Source organism: Perissodus microlepis, chromosome 12, assembly GCF_051167445.1.
Source record: "Perissodus microlepis isolate ML-2025 ecotype Zambia chromosome 12, ASM5116744v1, whole genome shotgun sequence".
Taxonomy (NCBI): domain Eukaryota; kingdom Metazoa; phylum Chordata; class Actinopteri; order Cichliformes; family Cichlidae; genus Perissodus; species Perissodus microlepis.
The window spans coordinates 6,039,171-6,063,998 of record NC_140472.1 but is presented as its reverse complement, the minus strand read 5'-3'; the positions used below and the strand labels follow the sequence as shown (position 1 = coordinate 6,063,998).

Sequence of the window (24,828 nt, the reverse complement as noted above, 5' to 3'; positions counted from 1 at the left end):
GTAACAAGACCTTCTGGAATCTCCAATTACTCACAGGTCCTATTGTCACAGGTTGGCCAATTAAAAGTTTTGTCAAAGGATTAGCCATTTCTTTAATTGTCTTAATCTCATTACAGTATTATAATCTAATGTAATCTATTCATGTATCGGATTCAAATTACTGCAGCTATAATTTTGCTGTAATGAAATGTTTACAACTTCTTGGTTATAGCAACCAACTGTAGGAAAACCAGGCCACCCAGGCAGTTCTCCCGTCTCCTTATCTCACCCTGACTGACTAACAGTGCCTCTCTCTTTGGGACTGGAGCACGGGCGAGCGCCTTCATTCCACCTGTGCTCCCGTTTGGCTGCATCTGACTCCTGTTCCTTCCTGCCAGCTGCTAGCGTCCAGAGCCAGACGACCAGCAGCTTTTTCCTTTTTGGCTGTCCCCTTAGCCCCACTCCACAAGAAGAGCTGGAACTCTCCCGCTAAATCCACAGAGACCCAATTACAGGGACTGCAGGAGAAATGACGAGGAGATGCAAAGTTACTCTGCTTTAATTGAGAATGTGTTTAACATTCTCCTCAGGCCACCGTGGCTTACGTCTCTGATGAAACACAGAGCCCTGCAGTGGGACTTTAAAACATATATCTGTTTGTGACAAAGGCAAAGCAGACTCTGATCTGTGGGCTTAAGATATTTTTGGGGGGGGGGGTGTATGTGTGTGTGTGTGTGTGTGTGTGTGTGTGGGGGGGGGGGGGGGGGGGGGGGGGGGGGGGGGGGGATTTAGGAGGTCGCACTTCCAGTAGAAAATAGGAAAGGAAACGAGGAGGTCTCTTAAAAGTGTTGGCGCTGATTTGTGATCAGGACGCAACACTTTAATGTGGGGCGTACATCAGAAGAGAGTTACTTCACTTGCAGCTGCTGGTTTTAATAGAGCCACATGTTAATTAGCATTGTAGCTAATCCCATATTAAAGAGACCCAAACTGTCAGGTCACATTATAAACAATCGGTCCTAATGTTCGTGCATGTGACATTTGGAGCTGCTATCTCTTCTAGCAAAATGTTCCCTAGGTACTAATTGGCCTACTTTACGCTGTCTTTCTTTGAATTGCCACTTTCTTTATCATTTAGGATATTAGCCTTGACAAGCATCATCTCATATACCATAGGCTCACTAAAACTGGAGATGAGGTGCATCTTTTTTTCCTTCTTTTTTTTTTGCAGAGGTACAGCAAAAATGGGAATAAATGTTTTATGCTAGCATGTAATACTGCGAGATCTACCTTCATGGGATATTAAATACAATTTGAAAGAAGAATAAAAAGTTCAAACACTTAGCCAGCAGCAAAGTAAGTGTAACTTTTCACCGCTTGCATTATTTAAGATAGGCTCCATCATTTTATCAATCTATCGATCTCGCACCAGAAAGATGAAAATGGAAAAATAATGAGGCCGATGAATGCTGTGTAAAGAACATCAATGTGCAAAATTTAATTATCTGTGCTGGAAAGAGCAGAGAAAATGTGTCGGCTGTTTTCTAAAACAAAAAGAAAGTGAAAAAAGGAGCAGTTAATATTTTTCCCTCTCTGCATATTTTAATTACCAGATCAATCATAACTTCGTACTGCAGCACTGCAGAGAAAAGAAAATTGCAAGTCTAAATGAAAAACAATAGATTTGCTTTAAAGTCTTCACTCTTTTGAAGTCTAAATTAAAATTTCAGGTACCTTTACAAGAGCCTTCTTCAGAAAGTTATGATATTTAATTAGCATGTTTAGATTTTGCTGAAATTAAACTTCACAGCCGAGCATCATGTGAAATGAAGACTGGTATTCCCAGGCTTCAGGTGTGGGGGTGGGGATGGTGGGGATGGTGAGGGGGAGGCCACTGCAGATGAACAGTGGGAATTAAATCACTTCGGCACGTGAGGCCTGTGTATCCTCTGACAGAAGCTCATGTTCTTCTGACTTGTGCTGACACCGGCCTGATCCGGTGCCGGGTCTCTGTGTTCAGTGGAGGGGAGAAACAACTTTACTCCGACTGTGTCTGTGCAGCTCCGATTCTGCGCCTGAAATCAGAGAGTCGTGCCGTAGAATCGACGGAGCAGCTCTCCCGTTCCGCCTTTTTCCTCTTCACACGAGCTTTTCCTGGTTGTGCGAGCACTGATGTTTATTTCTCTTGGCACGTCCTCGCCGGCACTGAGCCACCGATTTCACACATTTTTATTGGCTAATTTGACTGTGCTCTTGCCAGCAGCTGAGAGTGAGCCAGGACTCGGAGAATCTCAGAGACAGTGCTGCTGCTGTGGTTCGTCCTGCTGCTGCTGCTGCTGTCTGACTTAGGGTGCCTGGAGGGAGCAGATGAGGAAACAGAGGCGTTCACCTGCCTCGTAACCAGTAGCTGACCATGTTAAGACCGAGGCGAGCTCAGTCTTAGAAACTGCCTCTTGGATTAGTTACTGTGTGCTGCTGGTGAGTGTCCAGTCAGGGATGTGATTGCCTGTCTGTTAAGGTGACAGGGGTTTAGAGGAGGGGATGTACACCCAGTCAGACATCCAATAGGAGCGCTACAGCCGGCGCTATGCGTGCGTCCATCCTCAAACATGGCTAACATTTGCACAGCAGCGGCAGTCAGGCGTGATGTCTCTGGGCTCTGAGGTTTGTGCTGTCAGGACGGTAGAAATTAAACCTGGCACTGCAGAGCAGAATGTGCTGAAACTCATCAATTCCACATGGCTAGAGAGCCAAGTGCCTATTTATAACAACCCCCCCCCCCTCTCTTCTTTACCTGGTGTGCATCCCTGACTCTAAACACGCATCCATAATGATGAATACACCCAACTGGGACGCTCCGACAGGGCATCAGTCAGGACAGGAAAACAAACACGCCAACACACACACACACACGCCATCAGATCACAGCACAGCAGAGGAGGGATAAGACTGACACTGGGAAGGCTGATGGAAAGGTTGAGGCGTCTCAGCATAAAAACACCCGGCAGAATCACAACAATCAGTCACCACACAGGAAACAAACAAGGGCAGTCAGATATATTAAACTTCTACAAAAGGCCCAATATGGAGCTGAAAGATGGTGCAGCGCTGGTGAAACGCTGCCACCCAACTACTGGGTTTGTTTATGTTGTCATTTACTGAATTAATGATATTTCATTTTAAAAAGGTACTGTCTGAGCTTCTGCCAAGCAGACGGATGGTAAATTCTTAAGCTATAAATTTGGCCAGAAAAAAAAAAAGTGCTCACCTCTGCAGACAGAAAACATACGTAGCAAGCATATTTAAAAAGAAAACACAACCTGTGTTTTCTGTTTGGATCTGCGAGATAATGATTTCTATTTTTGTCCATCTCGTGGAAGGCTTTTTCTGTTATAGCCCTCAGTTTTATTTTATGAGAACAAACTGGTTTGGTACAAAACTGGCAGTGTTCACCAATTCTATATTTACTTGTAGCTAGCAACAAATCCCGACCTATACGAGTCACCTAGAAAAAGTAATTTGTCCATATCAAGCATTAACCTCCAGTTCTGGGAAATGAAGCGTTTGTCAAAACTGCAGTTCCTCTAGTGGCCACTTGAGGCTATCTTTAAGGAAGCTGCGGCTCTCTTCCACAGCATGTCTTTTATCCTGTCTTCCTTCTCTCACCCCAATTGGCGCAGCAGATGGCCCCGCCCCTCCCTGAGCGTGGTTCTGCCGGAGGTTTCTTCCTGTTAAAAGGGAGTTTTTCCTTCCCACTGTCACCAAAGTGCTTGCCATAGGGGGGTCATATGACTGTTGGGTTTTTCTCTGTATGTATTATTGTGGGGTCTACCTTAAAAAATAAAGCGCCTTGAGGCGACTGTTGTTGTGATTTGGCGCTATATAAATAAAATTTAATTAAATTTAATTGAATAAACTTCCATGTTAAAATGACAATTACAATAAACATTTTTGGTCTTTATAACTAATGTACTTGATAGCAGGTAGATTTTTATTTTTATCATTCATTTAAATCCTTCATAAGCCTTACAAGTTTACATTGCACATTAACAGCATGCCCTCTTTGAGTGAAAGGTGAATGCTGACACAGCTGAATGTCTTTTTGTACCAACAAACCACCCAGGAAGTGCATGCTTTTGGGTGAGGGTAATTCTACTTTCTCTAAGAAATATCAGTATCTTCAGAAAAAGGCTATTTATTCACTGCTCGTGTACAGGACTTGGCATTAGACGAAATGAAGTTGCATTGTTACAGCAGGATACAGAGCATTTGATCCAACATCCACATATAAGCTTGTTCATCTCTGATTAATCGTGATCGATAAAAGTAAACTTTAAAGTAATAGAAACTGAAACAGTGAGTGAATCGAGGTGCATTACATTTGGCTCAAAGCAGCTTTTCTGCACTGATGTGGAGAACATGCAAGGCCATTCACCCTCAGGAGATGCAAAGGACGTAGAAGACTCAAGAAGGTATTATCTAATGTCCAATTACACTCCCACGCCCCCTTACATCCCTCTCCCTCTTGGCTCTCCCTTCTCTCTCCTAACTTCCTTACTCTCACCTTCATTCCCTCTCCTTAGCATGAAAAGGACACAAGCGATAAACTGGGAGCAGAAAGCCGGTGGTTTACATGGCCCCGGAGCCCATTATGTTCCCCACAATAGGCTGGAGGCCGGTGCGTGCTATGAATAGGTAATGGCCTGGAGATCCTGGGCCTGGCCTGCTGCTCAATGAGCCTAAGACAGCCGAGCAGGAGACAGGCATTAGAGATACCTCGTCGGCCCAGTATGGAGCAGCCTGGTCATAGCCGGGGGGGAAGCATGGGAGGATGGGCGAGTGGGAGTGAGTAGGAGGGTGTCGTAAATGCCCCTTACATAAGGTAGGGCATGAATAATAACACAAAGGGAATATTCAGAGGTACCTGGGAGGCACAGATCTGGTTCACTGGCACAGAAATATGAGCCTATAATGTACAAAGAAATCCACACTAGCTTGCTTTTAAAACTGTACGTAGTCTACTAGCAGCTTTTTATCAGACTGTATGACTCTGCAGCTCACTCATTCCGACACCACCTTCCCAAGTTAGCCATCCACTCATGCAATCTGTACCTAATAACCGCAAGGTTTAGCCCATGATGAAGATCTGTCTTCATTGAGCTGGAAAAGCTGTAGCGTCGCCGAGCATTTTTCCTAACGGCGCAGTCCCTCATCTATGAAAGTGCCATAGAGCCCCTCAGACAATTAGGCAGGGAAAAGCTTTATGACCGTTAGACTCACTCAGCGAGCGGCACTCTCACTGCCAGCACCGCCAGGAGCGCTGGCTCGTGCAGAAAGGTAATTACGGAGCCTCTCATAATGACACAGAGGAAGCTTGCGTCATAACACCCACAGCCTTTTATCATAGCGCTGTAATTAATTATCATCCTTTACTCTTTGATTCATTCCACTATTCATAACATATTCATACATTCAAGAGAAATTATCATTTCCTTCAGGAATTAATCAAAAAGGAGGAAAAACTGGTCGGCTCTCGATGGATGATCAAAGATGGTGGTCGTCTACCTCGCCGCGTGGAGTGCGGGAGGGCAGCTCAGGGCGAGGTATTATGGGCAAAGGTCTCCACTCAGCTCTTATACTCGTGGACAAATTATCTGCAAGAAGCCTTAAACGAGGATGAAAATGCAGTTGCTGAAGCTTTTAACGACAAAAACAAAAAAGCACTAAAGCAGATATGACAATCCAAACAACTGTTTTGTCTTTTTTATTGCACATTTCTGGTGCCGCTCTCCAGCATGAAAGGTCATATTACCAGCACAGTCCACCTTTCCAGACAAGACACAGCAGCCATTTTGAGATGTCTTAATTCATTTGAAAGAGACCTCCAAAGCTCACACAGAAAAACAAGCAACCACAACAACAACAATATACATGAAAACATTGTCTTCCCTCACATCATCATTTTTAGCACCTCAGGGGAAGAAATGGCACAGTTAGACTCATAAACAGGTGTCCACCGGCCCCCAGCTCGCACTGCTTTAATAGCTGTTTGATGTTTTTGATGTCTAGTCAGCTCGATCGTACCTTACTGCTTGATAATGAGGGCCAATAATGATTCCTGAGCTTGAGGGGTTAATGGCATGTAACCGGCAGAGCTGCTAATTACACGTTACAAACTATTTATCAGAATCTCCATCTGCGCAAGCACCACAACTCTCATTGTGCACGCTAAATTACTCTACGGATTATCATTGTAAAGCAAGTTTCAGTAATTAGGGACCCATACTGCTGTTTTCTTTTTCCGAGATCGCCGAACGACATCAAGAGGAGAGGAGAGAAAAATAGAATGAGTGCTTAATTTGGGCCTGATATTCAGATTGTCCGGATGTGAGGAGGAATCTGCCTCTCTCCTGCAAACATACCAGGAATCACGGTTTGTCCTGAGGGGAGTTTATACTCTAAAGTGAGAGGGAGGTGTAAATTGCACTGAGAAGCCCGCGAAGTCTCGGTGAGAGTCGGCGAAGTCTGTTTTTCCTGTATGTTCAGATGGCAGCGAGAGCTCTGAGAGAGAGAGCTGTGTGAACAGCGCGGTCCAACGGGCCCCGGCTCTCCAGCGATCGGTTATTTGAGAAATAACTGTCATATCCCTCAGCCCCAAAGGTGTGCCTGAGACCATGGAGACGTGTACCATCTCCTCTTCTTCGCCGTAAATTTTTATTAAAATTACCTTCTTAATAAGACAGTGTTCATTATAAAACCAAAAACGCCGGTCTCCCAGGGCCCTGTGGATTAATAAGGACAGCGGTGTATTTTAAGCCGTAAACTCAGCTCCTCACTGTCCTTAATCTCCTTCCTACTTCACAAGGCCAAATTAACACCTCTCCTCAGCTCTGACGGGACCTCATTAGCAAACTTCCAGGGAAAGAAAAGAGGAGAGCAGAACGAAAGGAGAAAAAAAAAGAGAGAGGAGAAGAAGGAGGGAAGCGACCAATGACAGCCACCAGCTCTGGGATTAACCCTTTCTCCTCCTCCAGCTCTGCGGAAAAACTAGGTCGGCAACGTGTTTCTAATCAGTCGCCTGGTTAGTGATAATTAGAAGGCGAGATTGGACGGGAGAAGAGAGGGAAAGTGGGTGGGGAACATTGAAATGAAAAAAGAAAAGAAAGGGAACCTGTCATGTCGCAAACACTTCAAAGGAGCCGACTTCTCCTTTAGAAGTGGCATGATGAGGGTCCAAATACCAAGAGGCACTCCTCTGGGCCTCCGAACTGCAATGAGGGAGGGGAGGAAAAGGGGGGCAGGGACCCAGTTTTTTTTCCTCCTCGCAAGTATGCATCCTCACACACGCACACGCAGAACACGCCGGGACTTTTCTACAGTTCACCACCTGTACAGTGCACCTGCAGGGGAGCTTCGGTCTATCCCAAACCACACAGCCAAATAAGCACATCCAACTCCAACCTTCCCTTCCACTTTCTCCCCCTGCAGCAGCAGCAGGTCGAGGTCCCACGGCTTACACTGAGGTCGAACAGACTACCGCTGGGTAAAGTTCACAAGCCTCTGCAAGCTGTTTGACATTACCAATAAGGTCAAAGTGTATCAGAAAAACACCAGAGGATTAGATTATTATGGTGTGCTTAGTTGCCTGCTGCACCCTGCGATCAAAAAATAGCTTTTTTGCTTTGCAAGCTGGCTTACTTATAAATGTGCAGAACACGAGCCTGTGGTAGTTACACAAGAGAGACCAAGAGGTACCCAGAGAGGCCTGCAGCTAACATGAAAAAAAAGAAAAAAATCATTGCTCATTATCAGCCATCTATTTTATCTACTATGAAACATCTCGAGACTCCCAGTTGTCAGACATCAATGGTGCTTAAATTAATCCTTTGGGTTCCTGTTTGCACAATAAAGATATGGAAGGGTGCTTCTGATATTTGTGGAACTTTACAGTCGGAGTAATTGAATTAGCACAGAAATCAACCACAGGGTGCTGAATGTGATAGCTCCTGCCAGAAAACACGCTTACTTGGGCATAGTCAATTATAAAGCATTAAAAAGAAGCTGCCAATAATCGCTTCCAAGAGATCTGAACAATCCATGCCGAGTGTTCTAATGTTTACCGATGATGAGGCTTTCAGGTTAGCGCTGAGCGGGAGTTTAGAAGGGGGAGAACGAGACTGGAAACATATTTGTGGTATCATTTCCATAAGCCTCTGCTTCGTGGACCATAATGCAGCTCACAAATGTGATTTATGACCTTGGTTTAATGGCTAGAGCAGAGTCTTGGTAGGTATCAGATGACTTTTTCAATATGGCGACGTCAGAGGGGGCACGCTGAATGCACCATCACAACAGGAAATGAGGGCTTGTCTCAGCCAAGAAAATATGAGAAGCCAGATATCTGATCATCTAATGGCAGATAGATGCTACTTCACTTTGACAGAAAAGGCATCAGTCAATAAGCACCAGATGAGCAGTAACATGAAAAGCACGCCATGGATTCCTTGCCCTATCAATCAAGTGTTTCTTTCCAGGAGCACAGCGGTCTGCTTTGGTCAGTGTGCTAAGCAAGAGTGTCTCCTTTCAGTAGATTATAATGTTGTGCAGACAAAGCCTCAGACATCGTCGATAAAAGCGCTGAATCTGCTAAATCCGCTGCTGAATCAGTGATCCGTAACATGCAAAAGTCGTGCGACTCACCTGGGCTTGGAAACTCTTGAGAACAGGTGCCACCATCTCCCGGACTTCCTGTGTACAGACAAAAAAAAGTAAACTCTGTCTCAGCACTTTGTCGTTTTTGCACACACTCCACCTGTCTACCAGTCCCAGTGCGGCACAAACATAAGAAAGAGCACGTTAATGGATTCTCACCACAGCTTCCCTCACACTGCACGTGTGCTGCCGGTGAGTTACGTCGTAATGGGGTGTGAGTATTAGTGGTTAAACCTGAAGAGTTTGAGTGGGCATGTTTCAAAAGTGGGGCTTTCCACTAGCTAGAGATCCAGACGTGTGCGAGCTCTCGCAGCCTCAGGTAAGGGGATTGTGCTGCCAGTGGTGACAGCCTGATCCTGTCTTAAACGCCTGTATTATACTGACAAGATTACAGCAGCGCACTACAGGCTGAGATAGGCAGGCAGCATAGCAAATAGCCTGAAGGTTAATTTATAAAATATAAAAATATTCCCTTTGAATTCAGCCTACATGCCAATAGTTGATCATTTCAAAGGAAGATGATGAAAAAGGACTAAATCATATCTGTAGCTCTCTTAGGTTTTGCTTTTCATGTACTCGGTTCAATCTACCTTAATTGCCATTTTGCTTTACAAAAGCAAGGTGCATCGAGGTCTCAGCACATTTTTAATGTAAAGCAGAAGAACATCAAAATAAGTGATGTCTATATAGCTTCTTAGTAGGTATTAAAAATAGCCCAGAACATAAATAATGACACATGAAATTCTACATGTTGTTAAAATCTTATTGTGATGTATTAAGTGTAATGGTTAGGACAGATTGACATCCGCCCCTTTTAGTAGAATTTAGTAGCGTCTGAAAGTATGATTAGTCAGGATGTGACAAAAAAATGCTCTCTTTCACTTTTTCTACTCTTGGTCCTGCATGATGTCAATGCAAGGGGATATCCCTGTTGTAGTCACCTGAGCCATACACCTCTGGATGTAGGAGTTCAAGCCCCACCCACCTGATGTTCAAACCTCTTGTAGTCAGAAGAAAGTTTTCTTAAAGGGAGGGGGAAAACGGCTCGCTTCAGACAGAAGATAAGATGAGCTCAATAAAGATTATATTTTAACTGTGAATTATGCAAAGCTATTCAGGTCCAAGAACACAAATATGGAACTAGAAAATGAGCATAACGGGTCCTGGTTAAATAAGATATTTTTAGTACCTCTAAATAATGACAAGACAAGAACTGATCGTAAACAGAAGAAATATTATAGCTTACGTTCGCTTCAAATGACATTCACATTCCAGTACTTACACTGAAAGATGCATTGCTTGTGTTTAATAGTTTCTCTCGGTGGTGCTAACCACAAAGAGATCTCATATCTGACTACACTGTAGTTAATGCAATGAAATTTCATTAAGGAAAGCTATTCAGAACTGGTTCCAGATTGTCCAGTTCATCAGAATCATATGGCTCCAAGTGCATCACTCCTTTTTACCAGTGCCAACATGTTTCTTTTGACAGCTACATATTGAAAAATAATCAACATTAGCTTTTAATAAGTGGGGCACACCTCAAACTTTTTTTCTCCTTTAGTTTCTACACTGTGTTCAAAACTCTAACATAATAAAAACTGTTTTGTTGTGGCTCAGCTGAGAAGAATCAATAACAGTATTGGTATCATAAAGTCTTATCAATATCTATTGCCAGTCCTCATTCTACGGCAGCCCTGAGAGGTCAAATGCATTGCAACTTAAGAAAACGTCAGCATATAGAAAAGCTACCAAAAAAACTACACACACAAAACAAGAGAAAAGATAAAATGCAACTCAAGTGTTTCTGTGGAGACGATAACGTGACAAGCTGCGAAAGTGACAAGCTAACAATAAACGGCTAATAGCAAACACGTAGCTACAGTATTACATGAACCATGTGACCTTACCTTTGTCTTTTTCTCCCTCACGGCACTGATTAATCCTTCTTTTAAGCGTGTCTCAGCGGCGCAACCCTTCACATGTTTTGGTTTCTGTCACTTCTGCAGCTGTTTTGTCACCTTAATGTCTCCCCCCACCCCCAAAACATCTGTTGTGCTTTGACTCTCAGGGCCACCGTATCATTCGCTTTAAAGTCTTAATTAAGGAATCTCATCATTGGCAAACAACAACTTCAACATTTAAATTTGACTTTGGCTTAAGGTAGAACTTTTTTGTTTGTCCCTCAACAAGAAAATCTAAGAATTACAGATTAACTATTAATTAAGAAATAAAATAAAGAGGGAAAAATAGTGCTGGTGGCAAGACAGCAGAAGGAAGGAAGTAGCAAGAGGCTATATGAAAAGATCAATGCAGAGTCAGTGGTCCACACCGCTTCAGCTGAAGACAAACAGTGGATGTAAAGAAACACAAAGCTATGAGATTACATGTGAGATTATGGCTAAGAACCTAAAAGGGCCTGCTTCATCACTGTAGCAAACTTTAGGGATGCTACTTGTATGTTAGCCTAGCTTTGGAGTAAAATACACAATTTATCTGAGCATCAGTTTTGTTTTTTTTTAGCATGAGCACATTTCACGTTTGTGTACAGCATGTGTGTAAACATATGTTGAGAAATATCTTGGGTAATGTGTATATGTAATAATATTCTAATTAGCCATGTGCTTGGTTATGGTAATTAGCCATGTGGAGCTTTGTTTTAAGAGACTGCAAAACATGCTATTCTAGTGAAAGCTGTTAGAAGAGAGTTCAGAAAAAGAATGAACTGAAGATACATCAGACTAACGGAGTTCACTTGTTGTTAAAGGAAAGGAAAGTAGCTGCTTTGATAGCTCAGTGTATATCACAACTTATGTCTGGTTCTGTATTGTAACATAGAACCAGAGACAAAGTAGTGAACCCTAACAGGCGGGATGGTGCAGAGGGGGATGCGTCCTAATCAGCATTCATCACATTGTTTAGTCAGAATCCCTTTCCTTAATGGGTTTGGAGAGACACCTGTTCCTGATCCATCACATAAACCTGGAGATATATCAACATCCACTGCCAACTCTGACACCAAGATAACTTTTTCATAAAGTGGTGCTTTAGCTTTGGAGTTGAAAGCAACCAGCACAGTCGTGCTTTTTTTTTTTTGCAAATGAGCCCCCTCACCTCTCATCGCACCAAGCCAGAGGCTAATACTGCAAGGCCTCAGCATTTAAATATTAACTGATCTACTGGAAAGGGGAAGCGAGGAGGCTAACCCTGATTTCTCGCAAGTGCTGCGCACTGTTAACATACAGTATGCTAATGCAGGCTTTACAAGAGAAATAATTCCCTGTTCAAAAAGGTATGTGTGGGGGCTTGAGCAGCTGCAGTGATGCAGACAGTCAGTACCTGCTGAGGTGAAGATGAGCAAAATGGCACATAGTTGAAATAATGTAGGGGGGTCATATGTGTGTATGTGTGAGACAGTGTAGGGGGGGGGGTGGCAGACTCACCTCAGGGACATTTCTCTTGAACTCTCTGCTCAGCTCTACCAGGTGCTTGTGGGAATGTTCACTCTCCTCTTGTCGACCCGCCAGTTCAGACGCTGCAGAGTTTAGCTCCCTCTACAAAACACACAAAAGACAGACAAACGGTGAGACGGGGGGAGAGAGAAACAGAGCGAGGCAGAGAGAGAGAGAGACGGCACTTCAGGGAGCCGGCCAAAGCTCATCCAGTAAAGCTTAAGAGTGTACATAAATAAAAATACACTGCTGAATATTAACAATGTAATCCTTCATGATCTCACAGCAGTAATACTTACAGCTAGCCCTGGCCCATAAATAATTAAGCCAAAATAAATCCAATGCCTACAGTAGCAGAAGGCCTTTTAGATAATCAGTATTTGAAATAATCAATACGCTTGCAACGGCTATAGAGCGCCAGTGAGCGAATGGGGTGAGAGGGTGGAGGGTGAGAGAGAGAGCAAGGGAGGGAGGGGGTCACGTGTTAAGGCCCAATAACCTGACAAACACCCTTATAAACAAATGGAGCTTCCTTCTGAAATGAGTGGCTGTTTTTTACGCCCGGCCGAGACCTGATTCAAACACACGAGCGCCTCACATGCTGTAGTAATTACCACAGGTCAGATCTATTTTCAGCCTCTTTTCCATCTCTCGCCCCCATCGCCCGCACCAATCTTTATATTGATCCCGCTCAGATTTTCAATACGCGACAGCAGCCTCCATAGCTTTAAACCACATTACCCTTTTTGCTACAACAACGGGCCCCAATTGCTATTCCATTAATGTCACATCGGTTGCTTACATATCTGTAGTCATAGCAAAACGAGAGCTCCGCCCTGCCGACATGTCTGATCCGCTATGCATAGCTGCCTGTGCAGTAGGCCCCTTCATCAGAACCTTGCATTCACCGTGGACTCAGCTGCACCACATGCCATCCGCAAATCCAATATTATCGATCAGTCATCCAATTCCCGGCTCTTTCAGCAAACAGAAAAAAAGGGAGAAAGCAGATTTGAACTCTGCTTTCCTACACCGAGCAGTGAAACAGACAGCAGTGTATTCCTCTTAGTTTGGACTGTGATTATCAGTAATTGACGAGGATCTTCTTCTCTTGTAACTGCTGGGTTACAATATAAAAAGTGGAGTAGGGGATTCAATTACCACTGCGAATTTATATATGACGCCGGGAAATTAAATTGACTGTGTTTTAATTAATCTGCAGTCTTACTTAAAGGCAATTTAATAAATCATAACACGACAAGGAGGAGAGGGAAAAAAGTCAGATAATGGAAGGATGAAGCTTCCAACCAGCCGTGGCCTCGTGGGATGGTGACAGCCTGTCGGTTGGAGAAGCGGTCTGTTAATTGAAGGGCTGCTGGTTCAAGTCCCTGGACTGGCAAGTCAAAAAGGGGCTAAAGTAGGAATGTGCACTGTCTTAAGCGAGATGCTATACACTGAGACTAACGCCACAACTTTACCAATTTGTCTACAAGAAAGGTACCTGACTGATGCTATCGCCTTGGCAGTAAAAGTTTGTTGTGACAGCATGCAAGCCTTGAGGACATTTACAACCTTGGCGCTGTATTGGCCAAGGTCCATGCTCCTGAGATGTGACGAGCAGCGTCCAATGTCAAAGCTACAGCTTTAATGCCCATCAATCCACCCCAGGTTCCTCTACAGGAGGTTATATTAAACTTATCCCACTAACTCTTTCTTCTCCAACCGTCTTAGCCTATAAAATGTTCCACAGAAGTCCATTTAAATGTTAGGTATGGCATTATTGTATGTCACAAAACTATAACAGCATTTTATTCTTTCTGACTTCCTGACTCTTTCGTTGGCGTTCAGCCTCAATGCAACACTGAATCTTTAAATTTGTTCAATCAAAACAACACTTTCAGTCATTAAAAGGTTAAAAACCATACAACTAAGGATGTACTGATCCATCACTCCAACATCACTATCAGCCCATTTATCAGCCCAGTTGACATATGCAATGAAACAAGCGAAAGCCAAGCTGGGGTCTAAAACTTTCAATTTAACTTTTTTGTGTGCCCTAACATGTAAAAAAATAAATAAATAAATAAACAGATTTAATTCATGCAGCTTTGTTTATTTTCTATAGATCTTAAACTTGAACTGTCGAACTGTGTCCAGTTGTTGAATTATAGTAATTTTATAACAACGCACATGGATAGTCATGTGTAACATGTTTGTAAAGGATTTAATTTCTGACAAAAACTTCACTTTCCAAGAAATCGGTGATCGATCACTGAACACAGAGCGTCATCGCCACAGGCTAAAGACGGAAAAGTCACAAGCATCACTACAAGGGGGCAAATGTTCCTGACTGGCCAGGTTGCACCTCCAGGCATGTGCTGCTGTGCTAAGCTGCAGTTTTCCGCTCATAGCCAAGAGGTTTGCTGGATGAAGATTTTTAGCAAAATATTGAAGTTAACAAATATTGGAAAGTCTGGTTCTTCTCGACTGCATCATTTCTTGGTTGTTTTTGTGGCAGCAGCCAATCTCTGTTAGCGTCTTTGCTCATTTTTCCCCATATGCATCGCATATTGAGATTGATGTTTATCATTTGTGTCACTTTAGCAAAAGCTAAATCTAAAAAAAGAAAAACATTTTTTTAAATGTATTTGCTATCCTGGACAGAAAGTAAAAGCACTGGTATAGACAATCGACCAAGTTATTTTAAACATTGGCATTAGCATCAGCCCAGAGTTTCACTACAGGTGATGCCATAAATATATAAACACATATAAAATTATATTTTTTCACTGTTCACAAAGCCTTAGATGAGACTGTTCTCATGTGGTATATATGCAACATATAAACCAGTGGCCAACTGAACAGATTAGGTGCACGCAAATAAAGAAATAAGACGAGCTAGAAGATACATAGTGCAATACGGTAAGTCAGATTAATCAAGTGTAGTTTTGTCTTTTAACCCTCTCGAGGCAGGCGTTGCCGATTTGCAACAGTTAAAAACTAACAACCTGATTACCCCACATACATATTTTATGAGTTTTTTTTACTCAGAAGTACCACTGCAGGACTTGGTTGTGCATTAGCAACAAAAAGTTTAATTTGAGCCTGAGAAGGTTAAGGAAGACTGCTAACAATACGAATAATAGACATTGCATTTTATTCTGGGTCAGTTGTTTTCATAGCTAACTGCGGTTATTTTCTATGTGTGTCTGGGTCTGTGTGAAATTGCTTTGCATTAATACGAAAAAAACTAAAGAAAAACTTAAACTGCAGCAATGCAATGTGTAGTTTTCAAGTAATGACAGATCAAGTTGAAGTCAATCATGCCTAAAAGGCTGCGTGCCTTGTATTTATACCAAAGACCAACGTAACATGTTTGAACATCTACCCTTGTCAAAACGTTCCAATATTTATGATACGTTTGGTGAGAAGGAAATGTGTCTTTCCTTGTAAATCGTGCTGTCACAGAAGGAAAAAAAAAAAAGAAAGAAAAAGGGCATGGCTGTACAGGATAAGGCGACAGGACTTTATAAATTCCTGTTAGTCCTCACAGTCCATCTGGGATGAGCCTTCCTGGAGATTAGAGAGTCGGCTTTCAGAAGCCGGCCAACCTCCACTAGATTCAAATGGCCCTAGACTGGCTAATCTTGCCAAGAGAAAATTCCTCAAGAAGTGACTTTGAGTGGATTTTATAAGTACTTAAGATATAACAGTGTGGTTTTTCTGAGTCTGCCCGTGCGTCAGTGGCTTCGCCGTAAAGCTGGGCTCACTTTTATTGCAGCTCAGCTGATGAGAATGGTGGATACTCATGCAGTATGCAAGTCAAACAGTGCAGTCATTATGGCACGGTTATTTTGAAAGCATCCCCACAGTTTCTAGACCATTACGAGGGAGGGGAGCCTGGGCAACAGCCCATCAAATGAAACCTACTGCCTGTCTTTCTGGAAAGAAGTGAGGCAGAACAGACGGTTTGCTACTTTGGTTGTCTTGTTCAGACTGATGATGGGAGAAACTCACAATATAGTGTTGCTGAAATAGCAATGCTATCTCTGGAGACAAAAGATACTGAGGTAGACTTTTCCTCTGCTTCCTAATCAGATGTGATCCGTTTCAACCTACAACCAGGGGACCTTCAAGATCCCTGATAAAATTCACTTATCTCCCTTCATTATGTTGGGCTTCATCCTTCACAGGATCAATTGCATGAACATGTAGATTTCTTCGTCTTAAAAAAAGAGGAAGAAAAGGCAAGTTGCAACAAGCTGTGCAAAGAGGAGTTTCTCAGTAATCATTTGACAGGTTTTAAAAAGGGCGATTGGGACCAAATTTTCAGTGTGTGGCAGTCAGGTCAATACAGAGCTCCTGTCATTAAGCCTGTGCCAGTCAAACATCCAGCCATAATTGATGAGTTTCCCCTGGGAGGGCGGAGCTGTCACTGGGACCAGAGGAGGCAGGAAAGAGGGATTTTGAGAATGGAACCAGTCCTGGTGTGCTCCCATCGATACGTGAGAAGAAGGCAATCTTGGTGACTCGAAAACAAAGACCAAGAAAGAAGGAGCTTAGTGGTTTTAACAGGCTAGATCTGCACCCTATTGGCAGCCTGTAAACGGACTAGCGGCTCAATGACCAGCTAAACACAAGGGAAGGAAAAAATAGCTGTGAAACCATGACTCACATATCCTTTGGCTTACAAAAGCAGACTGTGGCCTTCTGACACTGACCAAAGACGGACCCCATAGTGGAGCCATCAGATGATATGATAAAGCAGCTGTTTATACTACATTAAGAGGTCTGAGGTTTATGCAAAGCGTGTTGCAGCGAAGGCTACAGGCACAGATCCTTTCAGACTCCATAGGGTGAGAGAAGCAGGCAAGAAACTGGAGGTTAGAGGTGGCAAGAAATCTGACAAAAAAAAAGGACAAAGCGAGTATGTTATGTTTCTTTAAATGATGATTCTACGCAAAGGGAAGTTGGATAAAAGCTAATTAACACAATTGTTCTTGACAAAAAAAAAAAGTGGAGCAAAATGATGTGCTGTAGCAATCTGTGCAAGCAGGAATGTTTTAGGTAAAATCCGGGACTCGCTAATGTGTTATGTTGGAGTAGATTTGACATTGATTCATTAAACCTAGCTCATCTTGATTACATCTGTGGTGGTAAGCTATTTTCTGGCCTTTCACAAAGACAAGCCGTGGTGGAAAATGTTGACAACTGTGCAAAAAAAAGAAAACTAGCAAGGTACTGCATTGAGGTAGACTGAGTCAAAATCACTATTGTGTGCAGTGGGCTTGGACAGCACAAATTAAAGAGGGAAAAAATAGGAAGGAGGAGGAGAGAGGGGAAAATGCAGATGGGGGTATTATTTTTCTTTTTGTATCCCATCTAATTGCAATCATAGGCAGATGTCTGAAAGTGTGACAGCATCAGCAGAATTGCTGCTGAGAGCACAGAATCTTTGTCTAAAAATAATCAGACATTCTGTGTGCTGCTGTTTGTTATAATGGTAATCGATGCTGGAGGCTTTGAATTCCATCAATTTATAGATCCACTCTGTTCTGCCTGGTGACTGTACTGCCTCACAACCCCCACCGCATACGCACACTGACACAACAACACACACTCTTTGCACGCAAGGTCTTGCACAAAAGAGCGATTTGGCACACATGTGTGCGCACAGACACATGTGCGCTGACATCTGCACACGGGGGGCTGCAGCGAGCGAGGCAGAGCGGGGACCAGTATGTGATTAAGATAAGTGTAGTTTCCTTTCATACTTTCCTTATCGCTTCTCATTCTCTGTGAGGCACAAGATTGTCCATAGCAGCCTCAGATTAGCCCCGCATCTGAGACGCCACATTCGAGAGGGCAGACTGATCAATAAATCAAATCACTACAATCAATGGCCCCAATCACTGCAGTCTAGTCTGGCCTCAACATTATGATTGGCAAACGCTCCCAGCCGCTAACGGCGGAGGGAGTGGTTTGGCTGAAGGGGTTAGAGGAGCTCGGGGAGAGGTGCACGTTGGCGCCTGTCCATATGAAAGATCCAAAATGAACTCTTATCTGGCCTCCTTGAGCTGAGCATCAGTTAAGGGCACAAACAGACAGCGTGTGTCTATGTGGGTGCTAGACCGCCCAGACAAACCCAGCAGGGAGGAGCTTCTGACCTCCGCGACCCCACACTTGGAATGTGAGCTGAGCATGCAGCTTCTGACAGGGGCGGGATGCTATCACCTGGCATCCCCCTCCATCTGTTTATTCCCCGAACTGATGCTTCGTTAGTTTTGCTCTACATCATTTCATGTCACCATCACACTGCGGTTCAACCAAACTACCCAATACCTACTATTACCCAATATTTCCCAGTTCGTTTAAACAACTGTGAGTGCCACATGGGGTTGAGCTTAACCCAAGATAAAGATTTAGAAAAAGTATACGGTCTACCCACAAAAATATTATCTAAACATGGTTATGAAGAGGTCTGCACTGAAAATCTGCCAAACACTGACTGCCAACGGCTAATTAAAGAGAAATAAGGTGCAAATAAGCAGCTTCCACACACAGCTATTTGCATACACATCTGTTAGGTAAGGTAACACAGACTTGCCTCAACTTTATATTCAATTCAATTCAATTTAGTGACAAATCACAACAACAGGTTACGGGTAACGACAGGTAACGACCTGCTATGAGCAAGCACCTGGCGACAGTGAGAAGGAAAAACTCCTTTTTAATAGGAAGAACCCTCCAACACAATCAGGCTCAGGGAGGGGCAGCTATGTGCCGTGACGGGTTAGCAGTTAGCAGAGGAAGACAGGACAAACATGAATGTCTGTGGGCAATAAATCTGTTAAAGTATCATCTGTAAAGACAATTTCCTTGTTTTCATGGGGAAAAAGGCAGAATGAGTGACCACAAAAAAATAAAGACGAGAGAGAATAAAGCATCAGCTATCAGCCAAATCATAATTTTTGTATCTGCCCAGAAAATCACAGTCCATGCGTATTTCAGTCAGAGAGCTCATATTTGAATTTACTGATTTATTAAAGCAACAGAATATAGTGAGAATTCAGCTCTTCCCAAAAATATGACACACGTAGAATCTGGGACATGATAAGTAATTATCCCTCAGAGCCCACAGGTGAATGCTGGGGTAGTGGAGGGGCAGCGATGCAGGACAGCAGCAGGCCTGACATGTCTGAGGAGGCGATAGGAAATTCTGCAGCTTAAACAGACTTCGAATGATATGAAGACATGATGCCTTCCTTTCCTTTTCCCTTGCCATTGTCTTATTACATTTGTGGGAGTAGAGTAATCACAGGATTGGAGGTTTGATCCCATGCTCATTGCGCACGTCATATAAAAGCGTACAAGCTGCAGCTGAAAAATGCTGCAGCAGTCATGCAGGAACTGTGTATAATAAGCATGTGTGCTCCGAGCGTCCAATAAGTCTCCTTTCACCTCCTCTGATACATTTTGTGTCTCCTTGTGAGGTCCTGACACCGAGGTTGGGAACCCTAGCTCCGTCCACTGTGTAGCAGCAATGCTGACTGCATTGTGCATAAACAGGTAAAGGTGTATAGTGTACAGACTGTGTGTGAGGACTTACCAGCGAATGCGGAGGGAAAATAAATAAATAAATAAATGTTTTTTAAAAAATCACGTTTCATTTTGACACCTCGCTCAACTCTGGACTGGAAAGTCTGATAAATCATCCAAAATAATTAATCCCCAGTCAGTCAGGCTGTCTTCAAACAGCATGCTAAATCTTACAAAAGGAAGGAGAAGCGCGTGAGCGTTACAACCATCAGCAAAAGGTGTGACTGGTGTTGTCAGCCATTATTCGTCATACCCTGCTTCATTTAGAGAGTTTTTGGCGCCTGATGCGCCAGAGCACAGCCTACTTGTCAACACTTCTCTCTCTTTAAATCCAACATGCACGCTTGGACACACATGTACACACAAACGCGCTTTTTTCCCTCTTTTTTTTCACACTAATGCACTGGTAATTCATCTTAGTATGACCAGGGAGGCCCTAATTCCATTTATTGTCAAGTCTTATTCAAAAATAGTATCAAGAGGTATCATGAAAACATCTTATTACAGCTCTTTCAAACAATCCTGTATCCACTCTGAAACCAATGAATAACTTTAAATGCCCTCCAATTAGAAACTTCAAATTACAATCCATGACTGAGCGCTCCAAACGAAGGCCAATTACAACACCTTATATATCATCATTAAGGCCGAGCATTGTTCTGCTCCTTTCAAACTCTGTGGTTACAATCAGGGTGTCTATTGTCATTGTGTTGTACATGCAGGGTGACTAATTACACAGTCCTATGATTCATTAGCAGACTAGTGGGTTGAAACCTGAGCGAAGACACGATAACCTCAGTCGGCCAAAATGATCGGCTCAAATGGAGATGTGAATATGAAAGAGCAACGGGGAAGTGTTACAATAGTTGAGAATTAGAAAAAAGAGAGAGAGCCCGGTGCTTCAAACACAATAACCGTCCAAAACAAGTTGGGGGTTTTTTTCTTTTCTGGGGTATGCGTGAAAAATTAGACGAGCGGCAACAGTGTCGCACTTGAATAAAATTGGGGACAGGTTTTGCTTTCTGGTTTCTAATAACTTTCAAAGTGGAAACAGAGGAGCGTGCTGCGGGGGACTCGTTCCTGTGAAGCTTCACCATTGAGGTCAGTTTGCACGAGAGGAGGAAGGCTCCGCAGACGCAGCCATCGCTGCCGTGGCCCACTTTCACCTGAAACAACGAGCTGCAGCGATGCAGCACAGCTAACCTGCGATTGTTTATTCTCTCTTAAGAAATGTCAATCTGTTCGCTCTCAGGTGTGCTGCTCTTCCTCTTGTTTTTGTTGTTTTCTCTACCCCCCACCACCCCATCCTCTACGTTTTCCCTTGTCGATTGCGGTGAGATCAAAGCGAAGCCGCTGGAAGAATCTGAATATTTCAGGTGTGGAGAGAGGGCTGCGTTTCACACCACCTGTGTAGCGCCGAGAGACGGGTCCCTCCTCTCGCTCAGACTCAGTTAGTGGGGCCCCTGGGGCCCGGCGACATAAACCGGGGCCACCTGTCTGAGAGAGAGGGAACACTCCCTTTACCCTCCCTCTCGGCATCACACTTTCATTTTACAGCATTTGAACCAAAAATAAATGAATCTAAATAGAGCGGTGAGAGTGGGAATAAAACCGGAGCTGACAACAAGCAGCCGAGAGCTTTGAGCTCCGTCACAAAAGGCTCGGGGAACTGGCAAGCGAGTTCTGTTGTCACAAAATGGGTGCAGCCACTTGAAAGGCCAGTTTATACTTCAGTCGCTTTAAAATTTGCCCTGTTGTGCAACAGAAGGTAGCGCTCGTATATTAAATGATAAGCTCGGTCAGGAGATTGTTTCCTGCCTTAATACGGCGCACAGCGTCGAGCAGGTCTGTGGGATGATTCTCATCACATCGTCAGGGCCACCACATCTGACCCAAAGCAAATAAAAAGCATCCCTGATGCCTGCACCAGCTTCGCCAGTTTGATGTAGCTTCTCTCCTCGGAGGGCCGTGCGCCTCGCCACGTGTGCAAGTGCAAATGCAAGCGCTCGCCAACGTGCGCGTGTTGTGCGGACATGTGCTCAGGGGGGCGTGGAGGAGGTTCCACGCTGCCGGTTTCCAGCCATGTCTCTCAAAAGGGCCGTAAAGTCTTTACAGCAAATTCCTTACATTCATCTGTGTCAGAGCGCTCGGCACACATTAGGCGTTTACACGGGAGGAAACACAATCTATTTGATGCTACACTGCCCACACGTCCAGAGCCCTCCTCCTCACGCTGGAGATTCACAGTGTTTAACTTCCATTTCATATTCTGAACAGGCAGGCAGACAGGCAGGCGAGTGCGGGGAATGGACTCCATCTTGCTGTAAATCAGCGTTTAAACAGCCGACTAAATGTAATCTGGAATGAGTCAACAAGAGGGCCCGCTCAAGATATTTGTTTTTATTTATTCTGGAATGTGCAATTGATTTTTGTTGTTCTCCCTAACGATGTATGCAAACGGTGCACTGAAAAAAGTCACACTTCTTTTTCTTTTTTTTGCCCCCCTCCGCCGCTGCCTGATGCTGCTTCCCATCTTTTAATATCAGGGATACTTATGAGAACAAGTGGAGGTTAATCTAGGGAGCGGGTCATAGCCAAGCGGCTCTTTGTAAATGTCAGCTGGGAGATCCGGGCCTCTCTTATTACCACACTAAACCAACACGGCTGATGGCTCCAAGACGGATGTGTGACTCGGAGGTGTCTTCCCCCTCCGCCCCTGCTTCTCGCCACCATCACAGACCAAACCCATCCCAGAAAACCTTATTAATCAATCGATTTATCGCCATAAATCAGGCCAGGCTTTGATTGTATCAGCAAGTCCATGCGATCAATCAATTAGTCGGGACCTAGCAGCCCAATTTGCCTAAAGAAAGATGAATGCTCCCCTGCATCATCCATTTGGCTGTCCGTTTACCCATCAAACACGGCTGCTGTTGACTCCCAGGCCCAACGTGCATCCTTTTATTGATTTCTGCAGATTAAACTTGCAAAAGAATCAAAGGACACTTAACTGACTGGGAATTATTCTGCCTTCATTTGTAGTGAAGTATGTTCTGTGCCGTCTTTTGATGGCGTTGCCTCGTATCATCAAAAACAAGTGTAAACATTAAATTCCAGCATGCACAGCTCTTTTGAGCAGACCAAAGTGACAGCTACAGAGGATAATGCTCATAAGTAACTGGGGGGGGGAGAGAGAATAAAATAAATGGGGCACAATGGGACAAATCATGGATTATTAGTAGTCAGCCCTACCCAGGTTTGTATGGCAAGGCAAGGGGGAGTGGGGGGAGCTGAGCTAGGAAACAGCTGGGTGAACAAACAGCGGAAAACATATGTGTAATGACATATTTGTTTCATATTTTATCCCAACTGTGAATTCCAATCCACATTGTGACACCAGCTGCCTCGGTCCAGTGCCTCCCATCTGCAACTCTGTGTCAAGACGTCTCCCAGGACGAGCTGCGAAACTTCGGGGACGACAAAAAACCGACAGGAGCAAGTAGAGCACGACAGAGTGGGCTCCCGGAGCCTCGGTGTGCTTCTCCCCGAGCGGCAGGTTGGAATGCGGCAGACTGCGGCGCTGCCATGGAGAGGAAAGAACGCCCGGGGCTCCCCAGAGAGAAAATCTGTAGGGGCATTAGGGCCCCACCAGACCTGGTTCTGCTTCACACCCCTAGATCCTGCGCTGTAACAGCCAGGGGGAGGGTGCCGCAAAGCTATCTGCCGGGGCTTTACAGTGCTGCCCAATCTCCCCAAGACTCACCATGTAATTAGAGATAAAGACAGAGGGCTCGGCTACTCAACCTCAATTCTCCCAGCTTCACACACGGCTGCCCACCCATAGCCCCCCCAAGAGGAAACCCCACCACACTGCCACTACATCAGCAGCCGTGTACGCTAGCTGTCTACAAACCCCATCATCTCCCGACCGAGAGTTCCACACACTAAACATTTAAGACGCTACACGATCGTGACTGACTGCCGTTCAAATATGAAGTATCCTGGAGTTGTACAACGGCAGAGTGCTTTTTTTTCTTCCTTCGACGCCATACTCCACATATTATCTGTACTGAAGAGGATTCATATTGTAAAATTTTCTCAGGTAAACAATAACCACGGTAAATAAGTAATTTTTCTTCATATCTAAAACTTCATCCAGGCAAGGCAGAAAAATTTAGAGGATATAGCAGAGGAGGAACTCTCGAGTATATTCAAGAAACATAAAATTATACTATGGAAGGATCCATTATTCATCTCAGATACATTTTTCATTTAAGAGTGGGCTGGATATGAGCAATGATGAATGCATCGCCCAGGATGCAATTTGTATGTAAAATAACAGAAGATTACAGAATATGTTTTAAGTGCAAATGCAGTTTGTTGCCATCTAAGTAGAAAATGCATTCCTACAAAAAGGAATAAGACCTGAGCCCCATGATGCTCCCTCATAAAAATCACTTAGCCCATAGCTAGGCCCCTCGCCAGTCCACAGAGCGGGTTACAATGAGAGGCTCAAGTGATGAATGAGCCGACTGGAGTAGATTTTCATTCATATAATATACACTACCTCTTGGCGTGCCATTTGAAAATGTGGGGATAAGTAAACTGAATTACTAAGACTAATTCAACTCGCATCCAGCTCAGCAGCACACTTCCTTGAAATCCGCCCCTCCACAAGCGAACGCACACGGCGTAAACACGGCGTCTACGCACAAGCGCGCACAAACATACAAGAGCGTTTCGCTGCCTGCCAGGCATCCACATGTTCCTCTCAGGACTCGCTCTCTCCTCATCAGCTTCACTCGGTGCACACCGTCTCAATTCAGCGCATCTCAAAGACACACAAAGAGCCTTCCCCTGCATTTACAGTACAAAGATTGAATACAGGCCCCTAACACAAGACATGCCCACCACAGAGCATGTAATACAACTCATTACTGGGTACGCAGGGTGGAGAGGGCTGTGATGGGAGAGACAAGCACAACAGGGAGAGGACGGGGGGTAGGGGGAGCCTCTTACACCAACATCTCCATCTTTCTTCACAACTAGCAAAGCTCTTAAACAAAAGCTTAATAACCAAAGCCAC

The 24,828-nt window shown here is 44.1% G+C and overlaps 1 protein-coding gene across 2 annotated transcripts in view; it reads right to left on the bottom strand.

Annotated features, from left to right (window-relative positions):
- cux2b (cut-like homeobox 2b) overlaps positions 1-24,828 on the bottom strand; it is a 99,381-nt gene that overhangs the window by 50,362 nt on the left and 24,191 nt on the right. For both annotated transcript variants that reach the window (XM_084945889.1, XM_084945890.1), the window contains exons 2-3: positions 12,135-12,245; positions 8,680-8,727 (exon numbers count right to left, since the gene is read on the bottom strand). In XM_084945889.1, the coding sequence (XP_084802015.1) occupies positions 8,680-8,727; positions 12,135-12,245 (159 nt within the window). The remainder of the gene's footprint in view (positions 1-8,679; positions 8,728-12,134; positions 12,246-24,828) is intronic.